The sequence below is a fragment of the Thamnophis elegans genome, chromosome 11, assembly GCF_009769535.1.
Source record: "Thamnophis elegans isolate rThaEle1 chromosome 11, rThaEle1.pri, whole genome shotgun sequence".
Taxonomy (NCBI): Eukaryota; Metazoa; Chordata; class Lepidosauria; order Squamata; family Colubridae; genus Thamnophis; species Thamnophis elegans.
Genome location: NC_045551.1, coordinates 70,448,736 through 70,474,415, shown reverse-complemented (window position 1 = coordinate 70,474,415; position 25,680 = coordinate 70,448,736). Strand labels below are relative to the sequence as shown.

At 50.5% G+C, this 25,680-nt stretch overlaps 1 protein-coding gene across 6 annotated transcripts in view; it reads left to right on the top strand.

The window, feature by feature from the left end:
• Positions 1-14,465: 14,465 nt before the first annotated feature.
• Positions 14,466-25,680, top strand: part of LOC116514993 (fibroblast growth factor receptor 3-like) — a 67,638-nt gene continuing 56,423 nt past the window's right edge. For all 6 annotated transcript variants that reach the window (XM_032226867.1, XM_032226866.1, XM_032226865.1 and 3 more), the window contains exon 1: positions 14,466-14,765. In XM_032226867.1, the coding sequence (XP_032082758.1) occupies positions 14,609-14,765 (157 nt within the window). In that variant the 5' untranslated portion in view covers positions 14,466-14,608. The remainder of the gene's footprint in view (positions 14,766-25,680) is intronic.

Below are 25,680 nucleotides of genomic sequence, written 5' to 3'. Positions count from 1 at the left end.
ATGCTTGAACGCAGCTAGTTTGGAGGCTCTTCAGAAACGCACTGACCCTGTGCCTGATCCACATCAGACTCAAGAAAAGGAACAATGCTTCCTCGGCCTCTTGAGGCAATGCATACACCCCAGACAATATGCATTCTATAGGGGCTACGACAGCCACGGATGCATGCTGCGTTAGGCCTGTGACATTGCAGATGCTCTGAACGGGGTTCTCAGCGTTGACGTATGTGGCATGGTAGCTCATTGTTGAGACAGCCCTTCAAGATGGACTTTATGTTTAGTGTTTTATTCTTCTGGACTTCGGATTCAGGTTGGTTTGTTGAAATAAGAAGTAAACAGAATGACAGGCACAGAACGAGCTCTGTGTGGTTTTGGCTAACTTCAGCCACCCAGCAAGACTCCCCGTCTAGCAAAACCTCCACCGTATAAGGTGATGAGTCCAGAGCGCCCGGCCCCCCCAGCGCCAGGGACGCAGCTCCGGACTACCGTGTAAATCTCCCAGCGCCAAGGGCGAAAGTAAACACCGAGGAATAAAATGCTCAACCCTTGTAAAGACCAGCTGGATGCATGCTGAATGTCACACTCCGGCTGTTTTAAATGAGGTGAAACAAACAATAAAAATAAGGAACACCCATCGTGGACAGGACTGGCTACACTCGGACGAGCGGCTGTTCATCACAGCAGGGCGCTTTTAAGCCAAAAACGAAAAGCACAACAAGCAGTTAGTCAAGTCAAACGAAACAAATATTAGGGGAAAATGCAAAACCAAGTGAAATGGACGTTCTGGCTCTCCAGTCTCACTTGAGGATGGAGTTTCATTAGCAGCAGAATCAAACCAGGGCTGTTTTTTCAACCCCTGGCAAGTCCTCAGTTGAGAAGGGGGGGGGAATCAGAAAAATCGTGACGTAGGATTATGAATTATTCAGTAGAAGGGCATCCACCTTGGAGAGGTCAGCCTTAGGTGATTCCCTCCCATAAATCTTTTGCTACTATAGAAAATCCGATATTTTTGTCCAGCTGGAATAACTACAGGAATAAATTCTTCCCCATTCTTCCTTCTTTTGCAAAAGGATATCATCGCGTGGCCAATGTGAAAAACGGTCATACAAGTTAAGATACATTAACGAAAGATAAGTATATACAATATGATATAGGCGAGACGATAGTCTGATATGAGCGGCTAAGTATAAATAACTAAGGAGTAGTCCATGAAAAGGAGTAAGGAGCAAGGGGAGCATAAATGTAAAATTGGAATGTATAGGAGGGGAAACATTAGCTGATGTGGAATTGCTGTAGGACGGAACCTTTCGCTCCTGTGTTGTTTTAAGATATGTCTTTGTTTTTGTTGCTGTGTTTATGTGTTTAAAATGAAAATTTTAAAAATAGGGTGGGGGGGGGATAAAAACGGTCATGTCACTTTTTTTCAGCCCCCTTGTAACTTGCAACTGTCACTAAATAAACCATTCTGATTTTTATTGTTTTTTCCCCTCTATACCATCTTACAATCCTCACATTAACATTGTCATCATGTCTGTATATATCAATCTTAAATCGCTTCTATATTTATATACATTCATCTACAGTTCTACACATTTCTCCATTGTTTCTCGGCTGAATTAACTTTATTCTTGTTATGTAACCATTTATACCAATTATCCCAAATTTCATAGTATTCAGACTCTTCTTTGTCCTTTAATCTTAATGTTAACTTGTCCATTTCTGCACAACCTAAAACTTTCTGAAGTTGGGAGAGCGTAACAGTCTTCCAGGCATTTCCCCCTCGCCCCTTCACACAACCCATGCATTGTCCAGGGATTAAGCAGCGTCCCGGGGTCCCGAGTGGAGGTCTGGAGGGACAGATGAGGAAGACTCCTCTCCTTCAGGCCCAGGTGGGTGATGACATCTGCCTCTCCGGGACTCAGGCGGAGATGGCAGTACCTGCTCCCAAGACAGGCGGCCCCGGCTGAGAAGGGGAAAGAAGTCGTAATTTGTATTTTGTCAACAAAAGTTGCTTAATCCTCCCCCCCCCCCGGAATGGCATCCTTCAGAGAAGCCAACCTTTGTCCCCAGAGCTGCGGCGGGGAGAAAGAATGCGGGCAGATTACTGTCCACATGGCAAGGGTGGTTGAAGGGTTCATTTAGAGCGGGCCCCATTGTTGTGGGCTCAGCCCGGCACTCGGCTGGGTTCTCATTCTCTCACCCAGCCGGCCTTTTCTGGCTAAATGAAGGGGAAGACCCCGAGGAGGGGTCGGCCACGGCTGTTAAGCGATTTGGGGCAAGACGGACTCCAGAGCCCACGTCGTCCTCGGGTTCAGAGCGGAAGAATTTTCCCATGAAATCTCAAGGGGAGAAATGCCTAGATGGGCCTTTACCGGCCCTGGCAAGGAGACCCCGAGGGGCTGATCCCGAGGTGGGAAAATGGGGGCGCTCCAGACCCCCTCCCCACTCCCCACTCCCCCCCATTGCTAGTCTTGAGCAGATGATACAGCGACAATTCAATCCAATCGGCCTCTGAAAGGAAACCTGAATCCTCACTCGGTGCAGCCTTTGGCCTCCGCGGAACCAAACTGGGCCGTCCAGGAGGGAGAATCAAACTGGCCAGTTGGACCAAAGCTGCCCCCGTGGAGATGTGACCCGGGTCTGGCCCCTTTGGATGTGTGTTGCCCTTTGAGATGTTTGTAATGCCCCAGCAGGATGGAGCTTTCGCCCGAGTGATTGATGGGGCACCAGGCGCTCGTCCCAAAGAGACTCACTTCTTCAGGGTGCAACTCTACAAACATCCAGACGTCTCTGTTTCCACCTGTGGTTTTTTTCCCCCCTTGTTTGGAAGGAAGAAGGGAGGGAGGAAAAGAGAAGGAGGGTGGAAGGGAGGAAAGGAGAGAGGGAGGGAAGGTGGAAAGAAGGGAGGGAGGGAGGAAAAGAGGGAGGGAGGAAAGGAAGGGAGTGAATCAGGAAAGGAGGGAGGAAGGGAGGGAGGGAGGAAAGAGAGGGAGGAAGGAAGGAAAAGAGAGGAGAAGGGAGGTAGGGTAGGGCAGAGGGAAGGAAGGAGAAGAGGGAAGAAAGGAAAAAGAGGGAGGGAGGAAAGGAAGGGAGTGAATCAGGAAAGGAGGGAGGAAGGAAGGAAGGAAAGAGAGGGAGGAAGGAAGGAAAAGAGAGAAGAAGGGAGGTAGGGCAGAGGGAAGGAAGGAGAAGAGGGAAGGAAGAAAAAAGAGGGAGGGAGGGAGGAAAAGAGGGAGAGAAGAAGGGAGGTAGGGCAGAAGGAAGGAAGGAGAAGAGGGAAGGAAGAAAAAGAGGAGAGAGGGAGGGAGGAAGGAAGGATAACCATTCTTTCAAAAACCACACTCACAACTCTCATAGTAGTACAAAAGGGACTTTGCAGAACAGCAAGAGGAACTTCTAATTCACGGGCAGAGTAGAGGGAGGGTTTGGGGTCCTACCATTTTACTATTTAAAGCCCGTTCTGGATTGCTCCAGAACCTTGCTATGATACTATTATAGAGTCACCTTGGTGAAAAATGCACCCCACGAGGATCATGGGAGCCTTCTGAAAAGCTCCAATGTCTACAGTTCAACCCCGATTCTTGCCCTCTGTGTTGCTGGGGCTCGGAGAGGATCTAAGGCAGCTGCACCACGACAGGCTCTAAAACTGTGGGTTGGTGAGTTTTCTCCACCGTCCCTGCCCTTAGGAGGAGTAAAGGCTTTGGGGTTTTTTTGCACGCCTATCGCTCAAGCAGTGGAAAGTGTGCTTGTGCACGTGTGTGGGTGTGTAGGCACACACAGGTAGGTCTGTGTAATTATGTTTCCTCAATTACAAATACGTGGAATTCAGCCAAGCGAAGAGTCCCTTGAAGGTACAGAATTCGCAGCCTCCGAAGGGGATGCGGAGCCCCTGATCTGTCGTGTTTCAGAGATAACTATTTACTGTGAGTTTTCTTGTTTTTATTAATCAGAGGCGTGGCTTTCGGAATGTTCTCGATTATAAAAATAGCTTGCTATCTTCCTGAAAAACCAGAAGAGCAAGATAAGAACGTGGCTTGGAGGAAGAAAGGATGGTTAATTTAAAGCCACCTGCGATGGCTCCAGTGAAAGATTACGGGGCCTCCCTTTGCAGTAGCCCCACACTGACTTCTGGGTTTCGGAGGGTGGCGCTGAACACGTTTATGGGGAAGGAAACACGGCTGGTATCTATGGGGAAATGAGCAGAGGTCAAGGAAACACAGCCCCTTTCTTGAAAGGCGGCACAGGGAGAAGGCGCATCTCCCACAACACACCATTCTCTATTGGTGGTCTCAGCCAGAAGAACGGATGCTGGCAGGTTCTGGGGGGCTGGGGGGCTTTGGCCTCAGCTACGCTGTGGCTTCTTCTTCGGCACTTTCCACCCTCCTGAGCCAGAGACCAGATGACAACCATGTTGGTTTCTGTGCGTGACTGAGCCGGTTGTATTTCTCCATGCAATGGAGTCGGTGCAGGGAGGAATGCGCCCGGCTGCCTTCAGAGGTTGTGGGGGCTCCGGAAAATGTCTGAAAGGGTGCAGGGCCTCCTGTTGGACTAGAACAGTGTTTCTCAACCTTGGCAACTTGAAGATGTCTGGACTTCAACTCCCAGAATTCCCCAGCCAGCATTTGCTGGCTGGGGAATTCTGGGAGTTGAAGTCCAGACATCTTCAAGTTGCCAAGGTTGAGAAACACTGGACTAGAAGATGTCCAAGGTCTTTTCCAACTCTCTGGCTTTGCAAACCTTAGTCAGCTGAAGGACTTTCCAGCAGATGCTGTGTGAATGCAGGCTGCTCAGAAGCAGCTGGGAGATGCGGTGCCCAGAGAGGGCTGAGCAACATGGGCCCCCATTTAGCATGCTGCCATCAGGGCACCCAGAAATGAAGAAGACAGACTCCCTCCCTCCCCCCCTCCATCTCTCATACAAGAGAGCCAGAGGTGAAATCCAGATTTTTTTTACTACCGGTTCTGTGGGCGTGGCTTGGTGGGCATGGCAGGGGGAGGACACTGCAAAATCCCCCTTCCCTCCCCACTCGGGGGCCGGCTAGAGGTGGCATTGGCCAGTTCTCCAAACTACTCAAAATTTCCACTAGCGGTTCTCCAGAGCCTGTCAGAACCTGCCCAGCTTCTGAGCACTCTGGTCGTACTCTGCCCCAAGTCCCCTCCCTTTGCCAGACTGCGAGACTTCCAGCTTCTGATTAAAATGTATCAGCACTAATTTCAAAAGAACATTATCTGACAGAATTCCTACATTCGGCCTAAGAAGGACAGGCACGGATTGTCCGTGAAGAACGAATGTGATAGTTTGCATAGCCCTGTGAAAGAGGAGCTTCTGGGTGCAGTTATTTCCAGAACCTGATTCTTTAATTTATTTATGAAAAATGGGAGCAGGAGGAGGAGGAAGAAGAGGAGGAGGAGGAAGAGGAGGAGGAGGAGGAAGAAGAGGAGGAGGAGGAGGAGGAGGAGGAGGAGGAGGAGGAGGAGGAGGAGGAGGAGGAGGAGGAGGAGGAAAAGGGCTGTGGGGTCCTTGGTGCTTCCTAAGCTTGGTAGTCTTCTTGCAGATGTTTTGTGACCCAACTAGGTAACATCATCAGTGCTAGAAGGGAATTGAGATTACAGGGAGGAGGAAGAGGAGGAGGACTGTGGGGTCCTTGGTGCTCTCTGAGCTTGCTTGTTTTTTTGCAGACATTTCATTACCCAACTAAGTAACATCATCAGTGCTAGAAGGGAGTGGGGTTTGGGGAGAGGAGGAGGAGGAGGAGGAAGAAGAGGAGGAGGAGGAGGAAAAGAGTGTGCAGAAAATGCGGGGGAACGAATGGAAATATGGCCTCATGAACAAAAAAACCCTCCAGAATGCGAATAAATTTTAAAAACTCATATAAGGTGAACGATTCCAAGGGGACTTTTCAAAAGAGATTTTAATAGCTTTGCTCTAAACACAAAGTCAACGGATTCAACTTAATCCTTGGAAGAGTCTCTTTGCTTAAATCGCTGTATGGATGCATTGAAATAGGGATGTCAGCCGTCTTAGAGCCGAGGTGGCGCAGTGGTTAAATGCAGCACTGCAGGCTACTTCAGCTGACTGCAGTTCTGCAGTTCGGCTGTTCAAGTCTCACCGGCTCAGGGTTGACTCAGCCTTCCATCCTTCCGAGGTGGGTGAAATGAGGACCCAGATTGTTGTTGGGGGCGATATGCTGACTCTGTAAACCGCTTAGAGAGGGCTGAAAGCCCTATGAAGCGGTATATAAGTCTAACTGCTATTGCTATCTATCTATCTATCTATCTATCTATCTATCTATCTATCTATCTATCTATCTATCTATCTATCTATCTATCTATCTATCTATGTATCTATCGGATTGTTGGGGGCAATATGCTGACTCTGTAAACCGCTTAGAGAGGGCTGAAAGCCCTAGGAAGCGGCATATAAGTCTAACTGCTATTGCTATTGCTTATGGCCTCAGGGCTCAACTCCAGTATATAAAAATGGGCCTTTGCTGTACAACGGCTACGCAAAGACCGGGCCCCTTACGGAAGGACCTTTCCCCAAAGAAACCTGGAGAAGGGGATGAAACACCCGTTTCCTCCAGGGATCTTGAGAAGGGCACCCAGAAACCATTCAGACAAACCCAAACTCTTTTTCCCAACTTCTGCTGGGTCAAAACAAAGTCCTCCTGCAGAGGAGAGATGATGGACCTTCGGAAGGCCTTCTTTTGCTTTGAGCCCAAGCAGAACTCTGCCCCCCCCCCCCGGTGAAGGGGATGAAGATGTCAAATTGTCCCCGGGAGAGAAAGGACAAGAGAGCGCGTTGTCCTGCTTGGACGCGAAGCGAGAAATGTCTTTATTAGCACCGAGGAGGAGGGGGAACGTGGGGTTGCAGAGCCCGCCTCCCCATTAGGATCCCCGGCGCCCGCCTCCCCGCCTAATGAAGCACAATAAGCAGATTATAAAACGCCTTTTGTTTGGCTAAGTAGCAGCTTTTCTTCCAGGGCATCACAAAGGTGTGTTTTTCCAAGGAGGGGAGGGGCTTTGTGTGGGATCTGGGGGGGTTTGTGCTGCTGCTGCTTCTCCACAGCAGCCTTGGGGGGGGGGGTGGCAGGGGAGGGGGGGGCAGCCAGGGCCAGAACAGGCTACATTTGATCATCATCCCTTAAAGCTTCTCTGATGGAGCCATTGTGCGGCAGGCAGTAAAGCTGTCACCAGTGGCTTCCATGCGAATCTTCCTTGCCTCGGCTCCCAGGCTGAGCCCGGCTCTCCGCTGTTTTTGTCCTCCTGAGAAACTGCTGTCACCTGACACTTAGGGTGACCTGGGAGATTTAGGAGCTGAATGTCTGATTCACACAAACGGGGAGGGGCACCTCCTACTCCGCCCCTCCTGGATTGGAGTGCGAGGCTTCCAAGGGGAGGCTGGGGAAAAAAGAGGCAGAAGGGAAAATCCAGGCAGGCAGAGGTGTGTATCTGGGACTCCACATCCCTCCCTCTATCCGAACCTCTGCCAAAGGACACCCGCCTCCCCTCCCCCCCCCCCGTCTGCTTCCATTGGTATTCAGATATTGCCACCTGCCAGACGAGCTGGCACAGGGAAGGGGGCACGGCAGCCAGAAGGGGAAGTGTGTGGTTGTGCAGCACACAGGGCTCTCGGCACATGGCAGGGGATGAATGGGAATGGCCACGGAGGATCCCTCTGGCCTGAACGGAGGACCAGAGGGAAGCTACCATCCATGGAGGGGATGTAGAGGGATTCTCCGTCATTCAGGCCCCACACAAGTCAAGTGGACTTTCTTGGCTTTTTCCTTGAAGACCTTTCTCTTCTCATCCAAGGAGCTTCTTCAGTTCTGACTGGATGGTGGAGGATGGAAGGATTGATCCTCCTTGCAGGCAGCTGGTCTTTTGCATCCTTTGAGAGGGTCCTTGAGGCCACTGGGAGGTTTATCTCTGTCCTGGGGGCCACCTGAGTGGGGCAAATGCGGGTGAGGAGCCGTGTTGTGGAGCTGTGCTTTCTGCAGGGTGTTTTCTGCCCTGGCCCCCTTCCCTCTGGAAGACCCCTGCAGGAGGCTGGGGGGGGGGGAGCCCATGCATCCCTAATGAAGCGCAAATGGTTCCTGTGCTCTGCAATGTTCTCTGGGAATCCGTTCATGCTCACAGACCCTCCGAAGGGAAAAGCGAAATGTCTAAGGAGATTCTCCATCATCCAAGCCATGGTGGTCCCAAATTTTCCCACAATCATTTTGCTCCTCCCCCGCCCAATCTATGGTAGGTGTAGCATTGGCAGGGGCCACTATGAGTAGAGACTGAGGGGGGGGGGGCGTGTGGTGCAGAGACACCTCGGCCACTGGGTCTCTTAGAGGGGGAGCCTGGCCTCCATTTTAGTTGGGAGGGGGTGTTGAGTTGGCACTATTTCAGTTCTCTTTCTCATGCTGCCATGGGGCAATGAAGATAAGGAGAGGTAGGGATTTTGGATGGTCAACTGGACAGCCACCAATGGATTCTTCTCACATGACCAGAAGACAGAGGCTGTGGCCCACTTCCCTCAAACGTCTGGGCCGCCGTGTGCTTTAGGTGGCTTCCTCGGGATGTAGGCAAGATCTCTCCATAAAGGAGAATATTTGAAATGAGCCTACTTGAATTCTTACAGATGTTTCCTGACCCAAAGTAACCAATATGGTCACTGATGAGGTTACTTAGCTGGGTAATGAAGCCTGCATGAAAACCACCAAGCTCAGAGAGTACCAAGGACCCCACAGTCCTCCTCCTCCTCCTCCTCCTCCCCCTCCTCCCCCTCCTCCCCCTCCTCCTCCTCCTCCTCCTCCTCCTCCTCCTCCTCCTCGCAAACCCCACTCCTTTGCAGCACTGATGATGCTACCTAGTTTGGGTGTTGTTGAAACATCTGCAAGAAAACCACCAAGCTCAGAAAACACCAAGGACCTCACAGTCCTCCTCCTCCACCTCCTCTCTCCCCCCTCCCCCTCTACAGAAACCCCACTCTCTAGTACTGAAGATGTTTCCCTAGTTGGGACACAAAACATCTGCAAGAAAACCACCAAGTTCAGAGAGCACCAAGGACCGCACAGTTCTCCTCCCCATCGTCTCCGCAAACCCCACTCCCTTAGCAGTTAGACTAGCAGTTAGCAGTTAGACTTATATACCGCTTCCTAGGGCTTTCAGCCCTCTCTAAGCCGTTTACAGAGTCAGCATATTGCCCCCAACAACAATCCGGGTCCTCATTTTACCCACCTCGGAAGGATGGAAGGCTGAGTCAACCTTGAGCCGGTGAGATTTGAACCGCTGAACTGCAGATAACAGTCAGCTGAAGTAGCCTGCAGTACTGCACCCTAACCACTGCGCCACCCCAGCTACCTAGTTTGGATCATGAGATGTCTGCTAGAAAACCACCAAGCTGAGAGAGCAGAGAGGCCCCGTCGTGTCTACCACCATGTGCCGTAAACCCATGCTGGGCTTCCTGCTTGGGCAGACGGCTACTGCGGTGGCTTAGAATTTTACTCAATTACCGTTGAGCCCATGGAAAGTTCTGCAGCCCCAGGAGCAAAGGAAGGGGGACGAAGAGAGAGAGGGTGGCTGTTTGGGGTGCTTGAAACCACCTGGCCCTCCCCAAAGGAAACCCTCATTTGCAGGATGAGCCTCGACTGGCTCTGCCCAGCGGGGTTCCCCCAAGCGCCATTGGGCAGCGACGGATGCTTATCCCAGCCGGGCCTGTTTCCTTCGGCTGCTTCAGCTGGGAACTTCAGACACCCCAAGGGGGGACTTTATCGGGCCTCCCCCTCCCCACCCTTTGAATGAAGGTGTGATATGGCTCCTCCATCCCTGCTCTTTAACCCAGCCAGAATCACAGGAGGGCTGCCCCCGTCCTGCTTTCCGGGCTGGGTCTTAGCCGAGGGACACCAAGACCCCAGAATGGGTGGGGGTGGGTGGGGGAAGGGCTTCTTGGCGGAGGCCACGATCGACTTTTGGAAGTTGTGTTTTCGTAAAATAAGATTAACCTTTGGATGTGTTTGTTCCGCTCGGCCAACGGCGTTTTCTCCCACTTAATCCCGGCGGATCCTGATATCTGAGCTGGACCCCCGGAAATGATGATGCCCCGCTGAGTAGCTGGGACTTGCATGAAAAGGCTGCAGAGAGAGAAGCCTTCGATCCGTAATTGGTCTGGGGGGGCGCTGGGGGCAGGCCGGGCCCCTTCTTCCCACCTCTGTCCCCCCCCCACTCTTGGGGGACAAGCCCTTTCCCCTGTCCCAACGGTGGAAGGTCTCTGTTGGGCTGGGTGAGGGTCAGGCTGGCATCCGAGAGCGGTGCCACTCCCCAACTCCAAAGCAGAAGTGGGTTGCTCCCATTTTGTGACCTTCTGATGAGAAAAGGCAGTGGGGAGCCAGATTCACTTAACGACCGTGTTGTTGACTTAACAACTGCAGCGATTCGCTTAACAACTGTGGCGAGAAAGGTTGTAAAAAGGTTAACGACAGGTGTTTTGGCCTCCATCATGGTCGTAGGTCGAGGATTACCTGTCCGTGTAAATCACCCGTCAAAGGAAGCGCCTGAGCCTCAGAAGGGAAATTTTAAGGCCGCTTAATGAGGGAGAGGGGCTGTATTAAGACAAAGACGGAGGGGAGGCTGCAAACATCGCCAGAAAACATTTCTCTTTAATCTTATTTTATGGCTACAATCTCCTGATACGTTCTCCGTTCAAGCCACTTCAGAAGACTTTTAGGCGGCTGCATTAAAAAAGATAAAAGTATGCATTGCACATGATCCTCATGAAATTTAGATCGTTAAGTTGTACTTTAGCTAATCACTTAATTACATGATTGAATTATTTCTCCCAGGAGATGGATCCTGCCTGATCAGAGAATATCTCCTTCTCTTCTCAATTCCCTTCTAGCACTGATGATGTTACCTAGATGGATAATGAAATGTCTGCAAGAAAACAAATCATGTTTAGAGAGCACCAAGGATGACTTCCTCCTCCTCCTTCTCCTCCTCCTCCTCCTCTTCTTCTTCCTCCTCCTCCTCCTCTTCTTCTTCCTCCTCCTCCTCTTCTTCTTCTTCCTCCTCCTCCTCTTCTTCCTCCTCCTCCTCCTCCTCTTCCTCCTCTTCTTCTTCCTCCTCCTCCTCCTCCCCCTCTTCTTCTTCCTCCTCCTCCTCTTCCTCCTCCTCCTCCTCTTCTTCTTCCTCCTCTTCTTCCTCCTCCTCCTCTTCTTCTTCCTCCTCCTCTTCTTCTTCCTCCTCCTCTTCCTCCTCCTCCTCCTCCTCCTCCTCCTCTCACAACCCCCTACCCCTTCTAAAACTGATGATGCCACCTAGTTTAGTGATGAAACGTCTGCTCGAAAGCAACCAAACTCCAAGAGCACCAAGCAACCGTTGTGATTCTGAACCATGGCTGAACGGACGGTCGTAAGTTGAGGATTGCCTATATAGCAGAAGCTTCTCTTGCTTCATATCTCTGCATTCATCTACTGGTTCCACCGGAAAAGTAGGACCCCAACAAGCGTGAGGGAGGTGTCAATTTTTTTTGAAATGTGAGAGATAAATAAAAATAAAATTTTGAAAGATTCCTCTGGAACTCTCCATTGTAAACCTCATGTAGGCGAACAGAAAACAAACTCAGAACAGGAGGTTTGTATTCCCAAGAAAACACGTTATTTACCCATCTCAGCCAAAATAAGGCTGGGGCAGGAACGAGGCAGCCTAACAGCGTCACAGGGCAGCCCACAGAGGGCAGCTTGTTCCAAAGGGCCTTGTTTACTTCTGCCCATTAGAGAAAGTTTTTGATTCCCAATATAACTTCCTATTAAAGGTTCTCTTTCATTGGGAAACACAACACCTACCAGAGGTTTCCAAAGGACGTTCTTCTCTCTCTCTCTTTTTTTACACCCCCCCCCACCCCCTCCAAAAAAAAAAGGATTCATTTATTAGATCTTCAACTTTTGCCCCATGCTTTGCAATCGTCCTTGGGACTGCTGGATTATTCACGAAAAACAAATTGTGTTTGCTCTGCCTGTAAAACATTCGTTTGCTTTCCTGCACAGCGACCGACACCCACACACGGACAAAAAAGATAAAAACCACCGAGGAACAGCAACAGGTTACTATGCAGGAGAGTTTTAAAAGGCCAAATGGAATCAGATCGCATCATAAAGCTCCAGGAAGCGGTATATAATTTACTTATTTATTTATTTATTAAATATATTTATATGCCGCCCAATCCCGAAGGACTCCGGGCGGCTTACAAAAAATGTAAGAAAAACACAAAAGATAAAAGAAAACAGTTTAAAAACAGCAAACACCCTCATACATTCATTCTAGTCGGGGCTGGACCTCAACAGTGAGGTCAACAGCCCCAGGCCTGCTGGAACAGCCAAGTTTTTACAGCTTCCCTGAAGGCCATGCCAAGGGTATGGTCCGGATCTCCGGGGGTAGCTGGTTCCTTCCTTCCTTCCTTCCTTCCTTCCTTCCTTCCTTCCTTCCTTCCTTCCTTCCTTCCTTCCTTCATATCTACCTACCTGCTTACCTACCTACCTATTTCCATGCATCCATGAATCCACATTCCACACATCCATCTACGCTCCTTCCTTTCTTCCCTCCCTCCCTCCCTCCCTCCATTTTCAGTCCTTTGACAGCAGTTCGATTCTGACCGGCTCAAGGTAGACTCAGCTTTCCATCCTTCTGAGGTCGGTAAAATTGTTTTTATAGAGAAACAAATCCCTTTAGCAGGAATTCTATTACCTGTGGACACTTTTCTGAATCCCTGAAGAGGATTTGCCCCCTTGCCATTGCGCCCCCCCCCCCAAATAAAGGAGAAACATTTGTCTCTTCCCTCTGACGGTCATTCCAGTCAGGAAGGTCAGAGGCTTCTGTTTTAAGATTAAATTCTGATAATCGCTTCAGAAATCCACATTCCAGGAATATCTCCGGCAAGGCAGCTTCCCAAGGCCTCCCCTGGAATTCCTGATCCCAGGTCTTTTCCTTCATAGAATTCGCTCTAAGAAGAGGACCTTATTCCCTTGCAGCTGCAGGGAAAGAGGGGAGAAGGGAGGCCATTAAAAGCCGCTGGACCTTTCCATTCGGGCCCCCTCCCCAGCCCCCCCCTCCCAAAAGAAACCCCAAAGCCCTGGGGAAACAAGATCACCTTTTTAAAAAAATAAAAAAAGCACCTGCCCCAAAGGCAAATTCCTTGTGTGTCGAATCCCCCCTGGCCAAGAAAGAATTCTAGTCCAAAGAAATAAAAGTCCCAGCTTCCCCTCCTTGTTTAAACTCCTGGGCTGGCAGCCTTTTATCCCCCCCCCCAGGCCTCCCCCCTCTCTGGAGTTTGCAAAGTTTTCTCTGGCAAGACAGGCCTCCCCCCCTCCCAAAAGGGGTTTCTCTGGGCTGATTTTGAGACAGGGGAGAGACCCAATTTTGGGGCGCAAAGGACCTCACCCTGCTCAGCCGCTTCTCCCATCCCAAAGAGGGACTCCCTAGTTAGAAGAATGGGACAGGTTTTCATTGGGGGGGGGGTGTTTCTCCCCAAATGGCCTGGCAGCCTCAGTCACTTTAGCTACTTATCAAGGCATGGAGGCAGCTTTGGAAGTGGGAGGAAGTCACCAAGGGTTGAGCTTGAGGAGAGGGACACAGTCACCCCCCAATCGACTCCTTTTACAGGTCTTTGGCGGTGGGGTGGGCTTCTCTTGGACCCCATCCAAAAACGTTGTTCTGATGGGAACTGCCTGCAGAAGGATGGGACATGCAGAACCACAGAGTTGGAAGGGACCTTGGAGGTCATCCAGTCCAACCCCCTGCTCAAGCAGGAGACTCTCTACCATTCGGGACACATGTCTGTCCAGGCTCTTCTTGAAAGTCTCCAGCCATGGTGGGAGGGAGGTTTTGGAGGGGTGGCTTGGGCTGGATCCCACCAAGAGATGCCCCAAGGATTGGGGGGCTTTGACTGGCCTTGACAGGTGGAGGGGCGGCCAACCTCCTGCCCCCCCCTCGTGTCCCCCACCTTCACCCCGAGACCGCGCTCTGCCTGTGAAGGTGCCTCTAGCCCGGACCAGCCCAGCCGAACTCTGGCGCCCGTTTCCTGGTGGAGGGAGGCGGAAACCAGCCAGCAGCCCTCTGGTAGAACCGGCTGCCCCCCATCTTTTTCCCCTTCTTCCCTTCCTCCTCCTCCTCCGCCACCCAACTGCCCGCCGGCGCCCGGCCGAGAGCCTGGCCCTGCCCTCCGCTGCTGGGGGCCGCCCGCTGCCCCCCCCCCCGGGCAAGAGAGAGCGAGAGGCGGCGACGGCCGACGGGCGGGGGACGGAGGGCGGCCGGAGCGCAGCAGCCCAGCCGCGCTCTCCTCCTCCTCCTCCTCCTCCTCCTCCTCCTCGGCAGAGCCGCTTGGCAGGTAGGCGCGGGGGGCGGGGGGGAGGGCGGGGTCCGGGGGGCGTGGCGGGGGGCGTGGCGGGGCTGTCCCGGGCGGGCCGTCCCGCCTACCTCGCGGGAGCGCTGTGCGGGCAGGAGCGGAGCGGAGCAAAGCCGAGCGAGGCGAGCGGAGCGGCGCTTCTGTCGGGGCGCTGGGACGGGGCGGCGTCCGGGAGGCTGTGAGCGCCGGCCGGGCCGCGGGCCGAGGGCCAGCATGCACCTGGAGGATGGCTGAGGCCGGCCGGCCGAGCGCTTCCCCCGCGGGCCGGAGCGGAGGCGGCATGCGGGCACTCGGGGCCGCCCTGCGCTGCCTGCTCTTGCTGGCCGCCGTGCGCGGACGCCCGGCGCCCGCCTTGCCCGGGGACGGAGCCCCGCAGCCCGCAGGTAAGCAGCCCCCGGGGGCGCCCAGGAGGAGGAGGAGGAGGAGCTGCGGGCGGCCAGGCGAGCCGGGCTGGCCGGGGGCTTCCTGGGTGCCCTTCCCCGAGGGAGCCTCCGCTGGTGGGCTGGGGAAGAAGCCGGAGAGCTTCCCGGGGAAAGTTGGCGCTGGGCGAAGGGGCCGGAGGGGGGGGGGGAGAGGCTGCTTTGGCGCTCTCCCCCTCGGGGCTCCTGCCGGACCCCGCAAAGGTCCTCCTGGCTGGTTGGGGACCCGCTCCGGCCGAGGCGTTTGGCTGCGCGCTCTTGCCCGGCTCCTTCGCTGCGGAGACGACGGGGAGCTCCGCGCTAAAAACCACCTGTAGGCTCCCACCTTCCGCTGCAGAAAGAGCGAGCCCCCTCCCCATTTGATCAGTGGTCGGAGTCCTCCTGGGGCCGCTTCTTCGCCCCTTGCAAAGTGCTGCTGGGGGCACCGCAGTCCCCGGTTCTCCTTTCGGAGTCTGCCGGGCGACCGACTGCCAGAGGAGGAGGAGGAATATTTCCTCCGGGTGTTGCGGGATTCGAACCCTGAGCAAATATTAGCCTGCCCAGCTCAGCCGCCTCTGCGCCGGAGTAGCAACCCAAGGTGTGTCTCCTACTCGGAAACGTGGAGCCGCGGCAGCCGCCAGTTGGGTCTGAAAGGGGCTTTTTGTACTCGCGGAAAGCGAAAGGATTTCCCGGGGGGAGCCGGCTGTCCTTCTCTTGCGGCCGCTTCCCCTTCAGACGAGGCCGAAAAGAAGCGCTGAAGTTCGGTTTTAATTCTTGGGCTATTAAAAGCCTAGGAAAGGGGGAAATGGGCGACTGCATTCGGTGGTTTAAATCCCCCCACTGCCTTTGCGTGTCATGAAAGCAAGTGATAAATAAAAGCCATGGGAAACTCCTGATGGAAAAGTTTTCACAAAGTTTCTTCTGTTGAAAGAGCCTGAAGGCCGTAGCCCTGGGGGAGCAGCCCTTGCATTTAACGTTCAGGGGAGAGTGATTGTCCTAAGGACTAGCGCTGGAATGCCTCACTTTTGACATGTAAAAATAAAAGAGTCCAGCTGACTTTACCTGCTTCTCCTGACAGTCATATTCAGCTTTTCAATTCGGTCTTTGCATCACTTTAGATCAGTGTTTCTCAACCTTGGCAACTTGAAGATGTCCGGACTTCAACTCCCAGAATCCCCCAGCCAGCGAATGCTCCATCTACCAAGGAGATGCTCCAGCGAATGCTGGCTGGGGAATTCTGGGAGTTGAAGTCCGGACATCTTCAAGTTGCCAAGGTTGAGAAACACTGCTTTAGATCCTTTAACTGCACATGCCTGAAACTAACTAAAGACGCTACACAAGGAACACCAATATTTGGTTTCGCTGCTATGTTGTGTGTAAACAAGCACAACTTATTTAGAAGAAAATGCGGTCAGAGCAGATACACAAAAGACCAATTCGTTGGGTGTGAATAGGTACGGTCCCACCAGAATAAACACCAACAGTTAGGCTTAATTCCCCAAGACAACACAGTCTTAATTTGAGCGAATGTTGACGGGCAGTTATCCCCAGCGCTGGAGGCAAACGTGGATTTCATTAATCAGGCCTAGCCAAACGTTTTAGGGTAGTGAAACTGGGCATCCAAGAGGCCATAAATGCTATAAGTATAAGAGGCACGATGTAAATCTTAGCTTTGTGAAAACCTTCTGCGGAACAGCTTGGAGAAAGGAGACAGTTCAGCCCCAGACAGAGCACAAATGTTTACTTTTTCACCAGGACATTGGAGAGAAAGAGAGAAAGGCAAATAGGGCCTTTTCCAGGATGAAACACGGGCCGGTCATTGGTCCATTCCTAAGGCGGGTTGGTTCAGCAGCTTTGCATTTCGCTGTCCAAGGCCTTATTTTGCAAAAAGAAGGAGGAGGAGGAGGAGGGGGGGGTTGGAAACATTCCCCCCCCCTCACCGCTTGTGATCTAATTCTCCATGTGGGGCTGGGAAGGTTATAACAGCTCCTTCCTTGTGCCGCCACTCAGCCGCACTGAAAGGAGCCATTCTGCAGGAATCCCTGCGTTTGCTCATAGGAGTACTAGCCATTAGTAAAGGTGGTGCAGATTCTAGCATCTTCCAGGGAGGTATTCCCCCGTGAGCGAGAAGGAGAGGCAGATGGCCGGGCCGTCCTTGAATACGGTCCAAACCGAAGCCTTTGGGGGGGCCTCCTCCGAGCAGAGCGTCTCCCCTCCGGATCCTTTTCTCCTGCCTGCAGCAGCAAAGACCGTGTCAGTTTTTATTTTTGTGAATGAAAGTAGAGAGGCAGGACAGAATTGGCCATGTAGGTCATTCACGAGAGTGGCAGTGATGATTAGGGAGGTCACTGAACTCCTTTGCAGGCGGGAACATGCGGCCACTCTATTCAGCCGCCACAGAATAGACGCGGAGATAAAAAAGCATTCAAATTTGCATTCGCATTCAGATAAAGATATAACTCGCTACGGTTGGTGCATGACAAGTAGCCGGCTAACTGCCTCGCTGCAGACAGAGCCAGGGGGACTGGGAAGGGACCCACGAGGGGCTGAGTTCCAGTGGTGGCCCATTACGCTTGTTTTCTAAAAACCCCTAAGAAAAATTACTTTGCTTCGCATGGAATGGATCTTTGCAGCTCCAAAGCCGAAGGGCTGCTTGAGACAACTTGTTGCTAATTTGCAGTTATAAACAAAAGATACCAGGGCACCAAAGAGAACAGATGATACTCGCCTACACAGAGAGGAATTGTTTGCATCTTGTATTTATTTTAGCTGGGGATAATTGTGCCTACTTCCCAGGCTCTCTCTCCGCCTGGATTATATGACTTTGAAAAGCAATTAAAAATAATATTTGCTCTTTTAAAACCTACAGCACATTAACCCAGAGTAGCATTTCACAAGGGTTACAGCCAAAGGGGAAGAAATGGGGAAGAAGAATGAGAAATGGTTTAAACCAGAGAGGTTTGAGCAGAATTCGGATAGCAGCTTTTCATTTGTGGCTAACTGCAGTTCTTAAATCTAAAGCTGTAGTGACGAACTAACTAGGGCTTGTTTGAAATAAGGTCCGCCTGTTTAAATCAGGGGCAAATCCACAGGAGGGACATGAGAAGCAGGGAGCATCTCCAAATCCAGTTTAGCTTCCTTAAGAGGCCTTTGCGTCTCATGAGTTTACTTTATTTCTAAGGTTAGTCGACATCTGGCAAATCCGAATTATAGAATAACAGAGTTGGAGGGGACCTTGGAGGTCTTCTAGTCCAACCCCTTGCTCGGGCAGGAAAGCCTGTGCCATTTTAGACAAGTGGCTGTCCAGTCTCCTCTTAAAGGCCTTCAGTGATGGAGCATCCACAACTTCTGGAGGCAAGTTGTTAACTTGGTTAACTTCTGGTTAATTGTTCTGTCAAGAAATGTCTCCTTGGTTCCAGATTGCTTCTCTCCTTGATTGGTTTCCATCCGTTGCTTCCTGTCCTGCCTTCTGGTGCTTTGGAGAATAGGTGCCCCCCCCCTCCTCCTCTTTGTGCCAGCCCCTGTTCAAAATCACAAGTTTTGAATACGGATCCAGCAGGGTAAAAACCATGGCGGAGTGTGGCTCTAACCTTGACCAGTAGAATTGCTTTCGGATGTGGGGGAACCCTCTTGGTGTAAGAGGTTATTTTTTGTAGGTAACTTCCACGCAGGCCACTGCAAGAGTTTTATAATGCTGTCATTCTGATCTGACATTGTCCCGGGGGGGGGGGGGAGAGACGGACACACAGGGGGGGGGCTGTTCTCTTCCGCTTCCAATGCGTTCACGTGTCCTTTTAGCTTTTCTGCTTAGGAACCAGCGCGGAATGTTCCCCGATCTCCTCGTGTGCGTTTTGTTAATGAGAACAATTGATCTGTAGTATAAACATTTCAAGAAAATTGTGATGACTGCTACGGTTTTATTTATCTCGCTTGGCATCGGTTTTCTTGCTTTAAACAGGATTATCCTGGCATTGTGATCAGGATTGCACCAGTTTGAATCGTGCTGCTGTGAAACGTGGTGCCCACAAGATTCCTTATCTTGCCAATTCTAATGGGTTTTTCTTTTGGGGGGTGGGTGAGAAAAGTCTTCTTTCTTTTTTAAAACAACAACAATAACAACAACGTTCAAGCCATTTCTATTTCTATTTATGGTTCTTGGTGTTTCCCAGTCTGTAGTAGAAATGATCTTGTCATGGAACGATCTACCCGCAGAGATCCGGACCCTTCCCACTCTCTCGGCCTTCCGAAAAGCCACTAAAACCTGGCTGTTCCAGCAGGCCTGGGGCTGTTGACCCATGAATGAGGTCCAGCCCCATCTAGGTTTGAATGTATGGTGTGTTGCTTTTAAATCTGTTTTCGTTTTTCCCTATATTTTATTTTTTATTTTACTCTTGTATTTGTAAGCCGCCCGGAGTCCTGCGGGATTGGGCGGCATATAAATTTATTAAATTACAATTAATTACAATTACAAGTATTTGGAACACAATTGGTGTGATTCCGTTAGTTGCACTTCAGTTTCCTTCGCAGGAGTCCTTGTTCAATGAAACATCCTCTCTCGTTCGAAAGAGTGGCAGTTTTGTGTGACACAAATGTGAAATGGTGCGTTTCGAACCCTTCGGCAGTTAGAATGTGGGAATCCACGTATGAATCAGTGCCTGGTGTGGTTAAGAAAAAGTGTGGACTCCTTTAGTGCTGTTTGAGTTCGGTGGTTTTCTTGCAGACGTTTCGTTACCAACTAGGTAACGTCATCAGGGATCAACTCCTGAGTGTAAATGGCTTGTGTGAAGGTTCAGGGAAGCCTCTGGGGATGAGACCTTGGTTCTTATGGGGGGAAAAGGTTGAGAACTAGTAGGCTGTTCATTTCAATCTCTGCCCCAGCTGTTGGGAGGATGTGGGACACTCCAGTGATTTAGAGCAGGAGTCTCCAACCTGGGCAACTTTTAAGACTTGTGGACTTCAACTCCCAGAATTCCTCAGCCAGCTTCGGGATGAAAAAGGGGAAGCTTGCAACATGTCCGTCCAGGACTGATTTCGTCATTTGGGTAAAGGACTGGATTCCGAAAATGTCTCTGCAAAGCTGATTAGGAGGCCCCAGAGCCAGGATGATGAACCTGTGGCACGCGTGCCCAACATGGCACATGGAGCCATTTCACCTGGCATGCGCAGTCTTGGCCATTCCTCTTCTGGGCTTCTGGTGTGCGTGTGCAAGTGCCAATCAGCTGTCCTTTGTGCCTGCGTCAGTGCTGGAAACCGGAAGAGCTGGGCTTCCATTTTCCGCTGTGGGCATGTGCGCCGGGCAGCTGATTGGCGCATGGACATGCGCGGCAGCAACTGGAAGTTAATTTTGGGGAGGGCGCATGCCCCCTGGGCAACTCCTCTTCCTGATGGCGGCCCAGACGAGCACAAACGAAGTGTTCCCTTGTGGTGCCCAAAAGGTTCCCCATCACTTCCCCAGAGCTTGGAAGTTGTAAAAGGCAGAGGTTAGACGTAGCAGAGTTGGAAGAAAGGAAACGTTTAAAACAGTGTTTCTCAACCTTGGCAACTTGAAGATGTCTGGACTTCAACTCCTAGAATTCCCCAGCCAGCGAATGCATAGCTGGCTGGGGAATTCTGGGGGTTGAAGTCCACAGGACTTAAAGTCGCCAAGGTTGAGAAACACTGTTGTAGACTGTAAAATCCTGCACCGTACTTTTTTAGTTTAGTTTTAGTTTTATTATCGACTTCATGTAATGTTGTTAGCAAATGTAATCTCAAATAGTGCCTTGGGGTTGCATATGGGAAATGATATTTAATCTCTTCACACAGAGCAGGTTGAAAATTCACCTTCATCATCCATCGCTTTGTCCAAAGTCAATCCAGTTTTCAGGGTTGAGTTGGCTTAACCAGCACCTCAAAAAAGGCCATAAAATTGTGTCAGTCGTGTGGGTAGGCTTCATTACACTCATACTATAAAGCGAGGATCACCTGTAGCTGAAGATTTTACTACTGGTAGGATAGTCATGGCACTTGGTTCCACCTCTGTAATGAATAGCAGTGTTGGATGAGGAGGCAACTTCTCAAACAACATCTGATCTCAGTTTGATTTCTAGCTTAGCTACTTATGGTGAAGATTAGAGTAGAGTAGAGCAGAACATTTTATTGGCCAAGTGTGATTGGGCACACAAGGAATTTGTGTCTCTGGTGCATAGCTCCAGTCCTCTGTCTGGGTAACTGGAGTCCCTGTTGGTCAGCCAAGTCCTTCTTCTCAATCCTTCGTCTCTTGACTTCTCAACCTCTGTAATTTTAAGATGTGTGGACTGACTTCAAGCGCCCTGCTAGGCACTCTGGGCAACCTTATTCAAATTCCCTGCCCCTTGGATGCCATTGGATCCTAAAAGAAGCCGTATCTGAGGTCTGAATCTGCTCTAATTTTATGGAGTTGCTTTCAGTTGTGGCTTAAGAATGTGAGCAAGACGCTTGGAAGGGTTTGCCCAACCATTTAATTTCACCCGACCCCTGTATTTAATCCTGAAAAGTGCCCTATTATTTCTTCTTAATGAAAGGCAATATATAAAACCAGGGAACGAAATCATACGATGCAGTTAGGAGTCCCAGCAGCTTCCGAGGATGGAATAGTGGAAAATATGTCCTCTTATTCTTCACTTGGCATCCGACTCTTTCCATGAGGGAATTTGTCCTGGTTTTCGCCCCAAATCCTGGCCGTTTGGTCGGCTGCAGGAATGACTTCAGGGTCCGTTTTATGTTAGATCCAGGCACCAAGATTCAATCCCACCTGAACCGATAACGGTTTTAATCAGAGGCCTTGGTAAGGACACTTGCCTGTCAGAAGAGGAAGAAAGGGGAAAATGTCCATGTTAACCTTGGTTATTTCAGGAGTTTCCTTCACGGGCTTTTAAGAAATATTTCCCATTTTATAGCAAGGGAGGCCATTGTCACCTTCTTTGATTATCTGTCAAGGAGCCAATAAATCACTTGTAATGAACTAATGCAGAGAGAGAGAGAGAGAGAGAGAGGGAAAGGGAGAGAGAGGGAAAGAGGCAGAGAGGGAAAGAGAGAGGGAAAAAGAGGAGAGGGGAATGGGAGAGGGGGAGAGGGAAAAGGAGGGAGAGAGGGAAAGGGAAAGAGGAAAAAGGGAGAGGGAAGGAGATATAGAGAGAGCAAAAAGAGAAGGAAAGAGGGAGAGAGGGAGGGAAAAGGAGAGAGAAGGAGAGGGAGAAGGGAGAAAGAGAGAGAGAGAGAGAGAGAGAGAGAGAGAGAGAGAGAGAGAGAGAGAGAGAGAGAGCACACCTTGTGTGGCACAACACAAAGGGAAAAAAAAAAACCGAGAGGAGATTGTGCACCTGGTGTTGTTGTTTCTCTGTGTATAAAACACAAGGATAGTAAGAGTGCCAACACAGGCGGACTTCGACTTAACAACAGTCTGTTTAGTGACCCTTCAAAGTGACAACGGTGCAGAAGAGAGTGACTTACGACCGTTGCGGTCACAGGATCAAAATCTGGAGGATTTGCCACAGGCTCGTATTTTTGAGAGTTTTATTTTATTTTATTTTTTAAAAGGGTACGGCAGGAGTTAGCCAGGGATCACCGAGGTAGACGTGAAAGGAATTTTTTCGGGCGGTGTTACCTTATTCGTGGGATGCCTGAATGCTGGGAGGAAATCAGGGGAGTCTCCTTTCTTGTCCCTTCCGCGATTTATCCGCTCACGGGAATTGAGCCGCCGACCTCAGCGGTGCGCAGCCCAGCCCCTAACCACGGGAGCCACGACGGCCCCTCGTCAGTTGCAGTGCCCGGGGGTCACATGACTACAGAGCCGAGGTGGCGCAGCGGGTAGAGTGCAGTACTGCAGGCCACTTCAGCTGACTGTTATCTGCAGTTCAGCGGTTCAAATCTCACCGGCTCAAGGTTGACTCAGCCTTCCATCCTTCCGAGGTGGGTGAAATGAGGACCCGGATTGTTGTTGGGGGCGATATGCTGACTCTGTAAACCGCTTAGAGGGGGCTGAAAGCCCTATGAAGCGGTATATAAGTCTAACTGCTATAAGCTATTTTGGTGCTCTTCTGACAAGCAAAGTCAATGAAGACCCCAGATTCACTTCACAGCCGTGTTACTAATTTAACAACCGCAGGGATTCACTTAACAACTGTTGCACAAAATGAGGCAGCAGGCATTTCACTCAACCACAAATATTTTGGGCTCAATTGTGCTCATAAGTTGAGGAATACCTGTATCAGTATAAGGACAAGCGTCTTATCCGGGTCTCACTTGTACAGAGGCAAATATCGGAGCAAGCCAGAAGGAGACTTGGAAGAGTGGAAGGGAGACAGAAAATGACGGGGAAAGTGACTTGTGGGCAATTCCGTAGGAGACAAAGGCGACTTGCTGACGTGTTGAGAGACATCCTGCCTGCTCCTCTGGGGCTGTGTTGAAAGCCAACTTGGCAAGAGAGGCCTTCTCCTTCTCCACGGCTTGGATTTGGTGGGGCTGAAACACCCTCCCCCCATTTAAATTTATTCCTCTCTAACGGGGGAAAATACTCTTCCACGGTGCCAAGAAAGGAACGTTCTTCCAACCCACTTTGTGATTTTGGTCTTTGTGATTGACACTCTGTTGTTGAAAAGCCTTCGCTGTTGGGTGCTTCTCAAACTTTCTCAACGTTAGCAACTTAAGAGCTTTAATAGCAGTTAGACTTATATACCGCTTCATAGGGCTTTCAGCCCTCTCTAAGCGGTTTACAGAGTCAGCATATTGCCCCCAACAACAATCCGGGCCCTCATTTTACCCACCTCGGAAGGATGGAAGGCTGAGTCAACCCTGAGCCGGTGAGATTAGAACAGCCGAACTGCAGAACTGCAGTCAGCTGAAGTAGCCTGCAGTGCTGCATTTAACCACTGCGCCACCTCGGCTCCTAACTCTACCAGACGAAACGGGAAGAAGATCATTCAAGGGAGAAGCAACCTTGAGCCAAGGAGGAATTTCCTGATAGTCAGAACAATCAGTCAGTGGAACTACCTGCCTCCAGAAGTTGTGGGCGCTCCACGACTGGAGGTTTTTAAGAAGAGCCTGGACAGCTCCTCGTCCTGAATGGCATAGGGCCTCCTGCCTGCGCAGGGGGCTGGACTAGAAGGCCTCCGAGGTCCCTGCCAACCCTATATTCTAAGATGTATGGACATCTGCTTAGGCCGGAGGTGGAGAATTCTCAGAGCTAAAGCCTCTCTTCAAAGTTGACACGGCTGAGCATCGGAGTTATAAAGCGTAATGTACGTCCAGGGTAGTATCTCCAATGTAGCTGTCCCTGTACTGGCACTGCATTGTATGTACTCCCTTGGCTACAAATCATTTAAATCAGTGTTTCTCAACCTTGGTGACTTTAAGTCCTGTGGACTTCAACTCCCAGAATCCCCCAGCCAGCTATGCTGGCTGGGGAATTCTGGGAGTTAAAGTCCACAAGACTTAAAGTCACCAAGGTTGAGAAACACTGATTTAAATAGAAAGGGGGCAAGCTCTGAAATGAAACATAAATCTACCCCTCTGCATAGAGGCAGCATATTACAATACCTGCTGCAGAATTGTTTGGGTCTACTCTGGAGAAATAACCTAGATAAATACCAGGACGTATCATGTCACACAATATTGCCCAGAAATAAATACCTTGGTCAATAGGAGCCTTGGAAAGCTGCTGTCTGAGTTGTTGTGTTGTTTTGTGTTTTGCATTCAAGCAAATGCTGAGAAGGAAATGGAGAGGAAGAAATTAATTAATTCTGCCTAAATTAAGTTCTGGTAGAACAGTGTTTCTCAACCTTGGCGACTTTAAGTCCTGTGGACTTCAACTCCCAGAATTGCTATGCTGGCTGGGGGATTCTGGGAGTTGAAGTCCACAGGACTTAAAGTCGCCAAGGTTGAGAAACCCTGTGGTAGAAGAATGAGAGATGGGAAGAGTCCCATGGTCATTGATACATTGGCTACCACTCATGTCCATGTCCTTTCTCTCCCCAGCTTTGTTCAGGGAAAGCTCAGGGCTCCACTTCATGTTTCCTGAAAGGCATCTAGATGTTGCTACCCCCTCTTAGTTGGAGGAGCGAGTTGATTCAGTCCCCTTCCGTCTGAATCACCCCTTTGAAGTGTCGCAGGGATACAAATCTTGGTTCTGAGCATTGCGTTCCAGCCGCAGTGGATTTAATCATCTGATTTTGATTGTCGCTCAGTAAACTGTTAGTATCTCTAGTAGGTTTGGCCATTGGAGGTGGTGAAATATAGCGTGACCCGTCAAAACCGCGGTCCACTAAAGCGTGCCCGATCAAAGCGCGTACGTGACGTCATCAGCAGCGCGACAAATAAAATTGAAAATAAATTAAATTAAAATTAAAATAAAATTAAAGCAAGCCGATTCACATAAAGGTAAGGATTAGGGTTAGGGTTAGGATTAGGGTTAGGTTAAGGGTTAGGGTTAGGTTTAGGGTTACGTTAAGCGTTAGGGTTAGGTTTAGGGTTACGTTAAGGGTTAGCGTTAGGTTTAGCGTTAGGTTAAGGGTTAGGCTTAGGGTTAGGTTTAGGGTTAGGTTAAGGGTTAGGCTTAGGGTTAGGTTTAGGGTTAGGTTTGGGGGGGTTAGGGTAAGGTTTTCACGTTAATTTTAAATTTACCGCTCACAGCGTGCTGTTTTCGTCGCGCTGTGATGACATCACGTACGCGCTTTCGTCGAGCGCGCTTTAGTCGACCGCGGTTTTGTGGTGGAACCAAATATAGTATGAGATTTTCTCGATCACGTCTTGAGTATATGCCTACTTGATGATCTGGCTGTAGCCTATGGACCTTCCTTGGTTCCCTACGTATTTTATGTTTCTTCAAACTAATGTTTATCTCCCTCCCCTTTCTACAGTACATAACGGGGGGCAACTTTGTTCA